Raw genomic sequence first — 9629 nt, forward strand, 5'->3', positions numbered from 1 at the left:
TATAGGCATTTAAAATATTTTCTGTTTAGTTTAAGTGTATTTTTTCTTTGATTATCATGAGTTGTGCAGAGATGTTATTGGTTTCAATCCATCATATCTCCATTGTCAATTTACAAATCACACCCAAATAAAAAGGAGAAAGAGTTAGCAAAATTAACCTTTTTCTTTTTAGTACTGTACAGACAAATACTAATTTTACTTTCAGTCGATTCATTCAATTGATGCATTTATTTAATAAGTCATTCATTCAATTGATGCATTCACCCATAAATCCATCGTGATTTTGAGCCATTAATTAAATTGAATTTATTCACATGCATGAATTTATCATAAAATTAAAATCGTAAATGTATTAATAAGTCATGGCTCATGAAAAATAATACTCAAATTAAGCATTTAATTTCTAAAAAAAAAATATTTATTAAAAATTTGCAAAATATAAAAGTAATGAAACTTAACTTCAAACTCCAAAAACAGATATTAAAAACTACACATAACAATCTCAATAATTCTATCACATTGTTCCAAAAAATTTAAATTCAAATAAAATTACTTTTTAACTAAATTCTTATTTTTCTCTTCAAACTTCTTGTAATTCTTTTCTGAAACTTTCAAAATGATTCCTTAATTTGTATTATATGGTTTGATAACTAAATCAAGAGTAATACGCATTCTTGTTGTGTCGTCAATCTAAAATTGAAATATAAAATAATAAGTAATAAGTCATGAATTTAAAACTAATTAATAATTATTTAATAATATTAAAGTGTGTACCTTGATGGAATAATTGTCATTTTTAGCACAATCTTTCATCTAAGTTGCTACCCAAATTCCACAATCATTACTATTTTAATAGTGTAAAAAAATTACATATAAAAAAGTATACAACATAATATTAAGAGAAATAAAATAGAGATAAGACGTGATCATTACGAGTCAATTTTTTGTTCTCATGTTTCTATATGCTTTGGATCAGCGAAACGAGAAACTTTAGGTCTAGCAGTGATTTCAAGATCATAAAATGAGTCATCTTGAAGTATCTCTTCAATGTACATAGCCTCTTAATTGGTTAAGTTAAATTAGTTAAACACTACTCCTATACAAAAGCTTACATATGAATCATAGATGTTAACATTGTAAATTTAAATAACTAACAGCTTCCTAATATTAAAATCATTTCTCTCATTTTTTCATAATTTGGCTTAGAGTTCAACCAAATTATCTGACGTTCGTGCATATCAAACACAACAAGATACCAATAGATGTTGTCTTCATTGACAGGCACAAATATCTAAATAAAAAATTAAGTTAAATAAATTTTAATAAAAATAAGTATTGAATATTGAGATTATATTTAGTTCAAGTTAAAGTATTTGTACCTTATGAAGAGTTTCTACCTTTTTCATAAAATATTTTTGATACTGTACTATCATTTTGAAAGGAGAATTTTTTTCCATGAGTGCAAGTTTTTAAACAATAATAAAAATATACATTAACAATGTGTAACATAATATATAAAAATAAAATAAGTTAATTACATGTAATTAATAATGAATTACTTACAGAAAATTCAGTAGGCATATACCAATATCTTAGACACCCCAAATCTAACCTTTCTTCATTAGTTAGCATATGAGCATACACACATAGTATCTAAATAAAAAAATATCAGATTCAATTGGCTCATTTTTTTAGACAATAAAACATGAAAATTAATATAATTATATTTATTTTCTTTAAAAAAAGTGATAATTAAGAAAAAAAATACTTACATTTTCATCAATCCATCCCTTGAGAATTAAGTTGAAAAAACTGTCTCTATTTGCATCAAACTTGAAATCTCTTGCTAAAATTTCATGTCTGTCATAATCTTTTTTTGTAATAAAAAAATGTAATTATTTAAAGTCTTATATATAATGTTATAAAACACTAAAAAAATATAAATTATATATATGGTTGATATTATATCTACCTATTAATTTCATCTTCTTTGTCAGATCCAAATATATATGTGGCCACTTATATGTCTGTCTCATCTAATTCCATTATAGCAAGTGGTCTAAATACAACTAGAAGCCACTGTAATTGAACTAATACATAAAAATAAATTACAAAATTCTTATAAACTAAAATTTTAGAATACAAGCAAATTTAAAATCTTCAAAAAATTCACTTAAAAAAAAGAAAAAATTGTAACTTACAAATAGTGCTTCAATTCCAAAATCGTTCCGGCGCAAATTTAAGTTCGGTAAAGTGTTATAGTTGATGGAATATTCATTTGGAGAACCTTTATCCAACAAAGACTTTGAAATTTCAGTTGGTGACGAATTTGGAGAATTGAGTTGTTTTCCAACTGAAACTGAACCTTTGCATGGTAATTCTTTTTTTACGCCCAGCATTAGTATTAGTCTTCTTGACTATTGTTTTAGCATTTTTGTCTACGGGAGACTTGAGTTTTCCCATAATAGCATCGGTTAGTGGTGTGTCGGGAATATAGAATGTAAAGGCAGGAGGATATAGAGACATATGCATATGAATCGAAGGAGGTGTACATGGAGATGAGGTTTGAGTAAATCCTGTAAAAGGACCATAAAAATTTGACGGTATAAGAGGGAAGAAAGGCATTATAGATTGAGGTAAATCAATAGAAAATTTTGGTTGATTGATAGAATACATCTTTTAAAGATTATTAACAGTTTCTTCCATTTGCTTGAGTTGTGTATCCATTTTTTCATATTTTTTTATTATTGACCTGTTAAAGACATGAAATTATTTTAATATCACAATACAAAATGAAGGGATAAAAAATAGAAAAAAATTAATTTATTATATTTTAACAAAAGAAAATTTTAATACGAGTCCCCAAATAACAATAAAAAACGACAAATTAAGTAATGAACTTTACCTCTGGTGCTTTGATTTCTTCTTTTTTTATGATTGATTTTTTTTTGTGCTCAAATAATATTGTGTTGTCGTGAATGTATAAAAAAGAAAAAAAATCATAACATACATAATTAGTTATATTAGTACTTAATATTTTGTTTAAAAAAGTATATTATTACAAAAAAATATTATATAAAATACCTGAAAGATATTTCAATAGGATCGATTTGGACATTAATCTTAGTTCGTTTGGACATAGCTTCGCTAACTCCATTTCCATCCATAAATTCTTGTAAATAAAAGTAAATGAAAAGAATGAAATGATTTGAAAAAATATGTGTAAGTAAGATTTAATCAATCAATTCTATTAATTTTATAGTGTGGTTTAGTGCATATTTTCAAAAGGCCATTTCCATTTTTGTTTTAGGTAAGTTGATTGATTTTAGTCCATTACACATTACTGATTAGAACTTTCTATATTTATTTTGAAAGTTTTTCAATTTGGCCTATTATAATCATTATTACATATAATTTGTGGTTTCCTACTTTATTTTTATTAGTGTAAGAATTGTTTTGAAGGTTTACTAAAAAGGATATATTCTAGTACGATAAAACTATAAGATAATGAATATATGGTTTATAGTAAAATTTTAAGATGTAAATTATATAATCGTATGTTAATAAATTTTTACTTTATATTAAAGTAAAAATTATTAATATTATTTTAATTAATTTTTTTGAATGGAAATTCTAAATTTTTAACTATTCTACAATGTAATATTTAAAGATAAATAGTAATTATTAGAATTATATATAAGATTATTTAACATAAAGTACTTACTTAACATACGTTGTTTATGGTTTAGATTTAGAATTTAGAGCTTACGGTTTAGAAGTTTGATATTAAGGTTTATGATTTATAATTTAATAATTAGAGTTCGGGTTTTAAGTTCAAGTTATTCAAATTTACTAGTTGATGTAATTCAAATTGAGGTTTATGGTTTATGTTTTAGAAGTTAGGGTTTAGGGTATAGAATTTATGGTTTAGGGGGTTTAGACCTTGGAGTTTAGAGTTTAAGGTTTAACCCGTTTTAGTCACTGATTTACTGGTTTTAGAGTTTAGAATTTAAACCGTTTTGGTGAAAATTTTGACAACTGGTTGGATTTCGGTTCGGTTTGATCGGCCAATTGTCGGCTAGTTCGATGATCCAATAACAATTTTCAAAAAAGATGATTATTGTTTCTAACCAAATTGTAATCCTAACTAGTTCACGGTTCGATCGGTTTGACCAGTCAGTTCGAACCAATTTTTAGAATCTTGGGTTTAGAGTTTAGACTTTAGTTATTATAGTTTAAGGTTTAGAAGTTAATAATTAGGATTTGGATTTTAGACGTTGGAGTTTAGAGTTAAAAATTTAAACCGTTTTAGTCACTGATTTACTGGTTTATTATTTCAACTGGTTCAACCGTAATTTAACCGAAAAAATATTTTATATTAAAAAAATATAAATAAATTATAAATAAACATCCTAAAATATAATTATAATCTAATATAAACCTTAAAATACATTAAAAATTTAAAACATTACATGAAATACCATCAACTAAAATGTTATAATCTTATAAAAGATAAGGACAAGTGAGGCTCCATTACAGAGTTAGGGCATGAGGGTGCCTTCTAAAGCACAGAGGTGTGGAGCGGTGCGGCGGAATAGCTAGCCGGATTAAGGAAAGTGAGTGAGTGTCGATAAAAGGAAAAGTAGATTAGGGTTCAGGACTTTACCGTTTTCTTTATTAATGAACAAAATAGCACCGTTTTGGTGAAAAATTTGATAACTGGCCGGATGTCGGTTTGATTTGATCAGCCAATTCTCGGCCGGTTCGATGATCCAATAACAATTTTTAAAAAAGACGATTATTATTTCTAATCGAATCGTAATCTTAATCAGTTTACAGTTCGATTGGTTTGATCGATTAGTTTGAACCAATTTTTAAAATCTTGAGTTGAAGGTTTAGACTTTAATTATTATAGTTTAAGGTTTAGAAATTAATAATTAGGGTTTTGGTTTTAAGTTCATACAATTCAAATCTACTAGTTAACGTAATTCAAATTTAAACATATAGTAATAAGTTAAACCATTATTCACTTACTTGATTAGGGTTTAGGGTTGCGAAATTGGCATTTATAATAATATTTAATAATTATAGCTTATATCTAGATGTTAAACAAATTTAATAAGTTTAATAGTTATTATAATAATGTCTAATAGTTACTAATAGGTTTATTAGATGTAATTCAAATTTAAAACAAACTCTTAATGTTAAACCTTATACTCGTAAATCATAAATCCTAATTTATACTAATTTTAAAAATTAAATATTTTTGTGATTTTTGTTTTAAAAGTTGAGAGTTAGTATTTAAGATAAATATTTTATGCTATCTTTTTTTAATATTAGTGTTAAGATTTATAAGTAAATAATTTATGCTATCCTTTTTAAAATATATTATTAAAAACATAAATATTAAATAACCTTATATATACGTTACCAATATATTACTACTTGATATATGCAATAATAAATAATTATAAATAAATGATTTATTTCTTTTTTAAAAAAAAGACCTTATTAATTTATTAATACGTTACAAGTAAGTTGTTATTACAATTATGAGATATGCATTAATTGTTAATTCATTCAATTAATTGTTTTATGATCAATCTCCTTCGTAATTGCTTCATTGTCAATTCTAACGGATCAATTTGTGGTTAATAATTATTTTATGATTTAATTAATTTTTTATTTTATAACTAAACCTCACATTAATTCATTATTAATATCGTGTAACACGTTCTGAGTAACTAAAGATATAAAAAATTGATGCATAAATTAGTAATTAATACTTAACAAACGTGATATTAAAATTAACTTTGTGTTTGTAAATGTGTTTAATCTTGATCACCAAAATAAAAATCTTATACAGGCCATATTTGAACTGGCAAAAAAAATGTCGTCACATAAGACGTTAAAAAAATTTTTTTTGTATGTTCTTCCCTCTCGATACCACGACTTTCTGTCATGAGTCACTGCTTTCGATTTTCATTAAGATTATGAACCTCTCCATTCCAAAATAGATTTTCATTAGGCACATTATAATAATATGGAGAATATGACTGGTATAACGGTGTTTCATTGTATGGATGATAAAGTGGAATGGAAAATTCTGGAAATGTAGAATACATAGATAATCCATTCAAATGCTGATTCTGGAGCTTCATAGGATCTATTAGATTAGGTTGACATATTTTGTTAGTATCATGGTTATTTGGTTGTCCACTCTAAAAAAGTAAACACAACAAAATTTTAATATTTTATTAGTAAAAAAAAACACTACTATTATATGTGTATTCCATTTAAGATACAAACCTTATGCGCATTACGTATATTAGAACACCTTTATTTGCTTATACTTTTTGGACTTTAAACTTGTGTCATCAACTCTTGTATCCTACATACAGGTATTTCACATGACATAATTAAGTAAGTATAATTTTAATTAAATAAAAATAAAATATATATCTAATGAAGTCTAAAAGTAAAATGTATATATAATAAATTACTACAAATTATTGTTTTTGAAAAAAAAATTTACAAAAGTTATATACAAGACTTCAGGTTAGACAAAAAAGTAAAGATAGAAAAAAAGAAAATAAGAATGGTTCTTATGAAAAGGCAAATTTATATATTCAAGTTCACATTAACATAGCTTGGTAGTCTTAACTCCATTCTTATTTTTTTTGTATGTAGCTAATTTATTTGTTTCATTGTCATTAAAATATCTGTGATCTACACTCTAAACATTGCTCTCATCATTGCTTTGGTAATTTATTTCTTCTTCAAAATAACTCTACAATACAATAAAATACATTAGACAATATTTAAATACATAGATAAATAATCTTTAAAAATTTTGATAAAACAGAAAATTAAAATTACCTTTTCATCATTGAGTTCATCACTCGATTGGTGATGACCAGTATGTAGGACGTCTCTACTGTATAATTCTGGACACCTTCGAATCGTATGACCACGACGTATACAATGAGAACACTTACGAGATTTTATTGCCCATCTATTTTGACGAAGGACTCCCTTTGTCTTCACAACAGTTGGGTCACCGACCATACACGCATTAGAAAGAACATTGGAGTCAGGATCGCGTCTCTTTTTAAGTTTTTGGATTAGTCCAAAAATGTCATCTCTAATCTCCATGAAGTCATCTCGGTTCTTTGATGCCGACTCACATAATGTGAAACATAGTGTTACTAGAGCACCATATCTAATACCAGCAATATTTTCAGAGTCAGTTTCTGCGGATGTAACTGAACATACACAATCCTTCTTAGTATTTTTAGTCCACCTCGTGCAGACAAGAGTATCAGGAATGATATCGATGTGGTCATGTCTCATAGTACAAAAAATATGACAACATCGAATGCCACGACTTTCAAACAAACGACAATCACAAGCAAATTTTTTAGTGACTTTATCATATTGTACTTCACATTCCCTCCCGGGTTGCCTATATTTATTTATTCTCACCTTAACTTCATTGTTGCTTACTGAATGTGTAACAACATTTAATTTGCCAGCTTCTTCTATCTCACACCGAACCTCTTTAAACATGCTTCTGGTAAAAATATCGGCAGCTTGCTTCTCAATGTCTTGAAGACACGTGGTCAACACAGGAGTTGTAAACAATGATTTAAAATCAGATAAGAGTTCATTTGTCCGATACTGCGTCAATGCTTCATTAAAGTTGTGTATCAATTCCAAAAGGTAGCACTTTTTACTAATGTAATTCTTTATCAAGGAGTGGCTACCTTCGCATTGTGACGTAGTCCTGATTCCACCGAAAAATTTATCATTTAAATATGAGAAAGCCCACATTTCTTTGATCCTGTATGTCTTTTGCAACCATTCATTCTCAGAAAGCTCGTACTCAGATATCAAGTTATGCCATCTTCTCTCAAACTCTTCAGGAAAAAAATTTTCATACATTAGGTGCTTTAACCCATCTAAGAATTTTGAATTCTTTATAGCTTCACAGGCATTACGGTAGAGATGCCATGTACAAAGACGGTGTGCAGCGTTTAGAAGAACTTCTTTTATTGCCTCCCTCATTGCAAGATCTCCATCTGTCACCACAGCTATAGGTTGTTTATTACCTATTATCTCTATGAACGTATTCAACACCAAAACATAGGTTTCCCGCTTCTCATCGGATAATAATCCACAACCAAAAATGCATGTTTGTCCATGATGATTTGTTCTTGAGAAGACAACCAACGGCCTATTATACTTATTTTTCTGGTATGTCGCGTCGAAGGTTAACACATCACCAAAACATTGGTAATCAGTGATGCTAGATCCATCGGCCGACACTAAATTATCAAGCTTACCATCCTTCAAAGTAAACTTTCCTTGCAATAGTGAATCTTCGTCTGCCTTAGAAATTAGGTAACTCAATGCTGCATGTGCATCACCATCTTTTATCTTTGCACGCCTCGATCTGTCAAAATGATTGTATAAATCTTTTTTGTGACTACCGTCCTGTTTGGACCTCCTTTTTGTGCCACCATAAACCCCATTATATGACAAGTTCTAACTCCATAAAAGTGCAAACTATCAGCCTGTGCTTTATCAGCGTCAGTCATTGTTCGATATGCTGGAACAAACTGGATATACTTAGGTGGGATGAGGTCATGGTTGTGAGTCTCTTCAAATTTGGTGACCCGCCACTTTTGTAAAATCAAATCATAGTGAAATCTAATCTTTGCTTGACACATTACACGTGTGATTGGCTTGTGATCCTTTTTTCTGTTCTCCATCTCCAAGTACTTTTTTCTATGTGTACCCTCTCTGTTACAAACCATCTGTCGCATATTAAGGTTTCCACTGAAATCTTGTCCTTTTTCGTCAAGTCTCGCAACAAAATCGTGCACTTCAGCATAATTTCTATAAAAATCACAACATTGATCAACGTTGTCAAACTCAATACCCCACATGTCATCATAGCTTAATTCGTTTAACTTCTTCTCAACTTCTTGAATTTTATAGCTATAATTCGACATCTCCATGGATTCACTAAATTTACCCTCATTGGTGATAAGATCTTCCTCCTCCTTGTCAGAACTATTATCATACCCAAAACACAGCTCATTACATTCGATAGACTCCTTTAAATTCTTATTGTCATCGATGTTCATGTTTATATCTTCGATTACTCAAAACCTGTTACACAATATTAATAATAAATTGATGTGAGATTTAGTTATAAAATAAAAAATTAATTAAATCATAAAATAATTATTGACCACAAATTGATCCCTCAGAATTGACAATGAAGCAATTACGAAGGAGATTCACCATGAAACAATTAATTGAATGAATCAACAATTAATGTATATCTCATAATTGCAATAACAACTTGCTTGTAACGTATTAATAAATTAATAAAGTCTTTTTTTTTAAAAAAAAAGAAAGAAATCATTTATTTATAATCATTTATTATTGCACATGTCAAGTAGTAATATATTGGTAACGTATATATAAGGTTATTGCATAAATTTTTTTGGAACAATGGGATAGAATTGTTAAAATTGTTATGTGTAGTTTTTAATATCTATTTTTAGAATTTGAAATTAGATAAGCATGTAAATATTAAAATTTTTTAAATTTACCCA

At 27.7% G+C, this 9629-nt stretch overlaps 1 protein-coding gene across 1 annotated transcript; it reads right to left on the reverse strand.

Annotated features, from left to right (window-relative positions):
* Nucleotides 1-6736: 6736 nt before the first annotated feature.
* On the reverse strand, nucleotides 6737-9152 carry LOC107485383 (protein FAR1-RELATED SEQUENCE 5-like). Its single transcript, XM_052260646.1, has 3 exons — nucleotides 8817-9152; nucleotides 6880-8547; nucleotides 6737-6790 (listed from the first exon to the last, which is right to left on the reverse strand). The coding sequence occupies exons 1-3, from the start codon at nucleotides 9150-9152 to the stop codon at nucleotides 6737-6739; spliced, it is 2058 nt and encodes a 685-aa protein (XP_052116606.1).
* Between the last annotated feature and the right edge of the window lie 477 nt (nucleotides 9153-9629).

The sequence above is a fragment of the Arachis duranensis genome, chromosome 4, assembly GCF_000817695.3.
Source record: "Arachis duranensis cultivar V14167 chromosome 4, aradu.V14167.gnm2.J7QH, whole genome shotgun sequence".
Taxonomy (NCBI): domain Eukaryota; kingdom Viridiplantae; phylum Streptophyta; class Magnoliopsida; order Fabales; family Fabaceae; genus Arachis; species Arachis duranensis.

What these genes read in the sequence shown, in the direction of transcription:
- LOC107485383 (XM_052260646.1), bottom strand. Translation starts at nt 9,152, where the DNA reads ATGAACATCGATGACAATAAGAATTTAAAGGAGTCTATCGAATGTAAT. An exon ending in ACCTTAATATGCGACAGATG is followed by an intron (nt 8,548 to 8,816) that starts GTTTGTAACAGA and finishes TTATGGAGTTAG; the next exon opens with AACTTGTCATATAATGGGGT. An exon ending in ATGAACTCAATGATGAAAAG is followed by an intron (nt 6,791 to 6,879) that starts GTAATTTTAATT and finishes ATTGTATTGTAG; the next exon opens with AGTTATTTTGAAGAAGAAAT.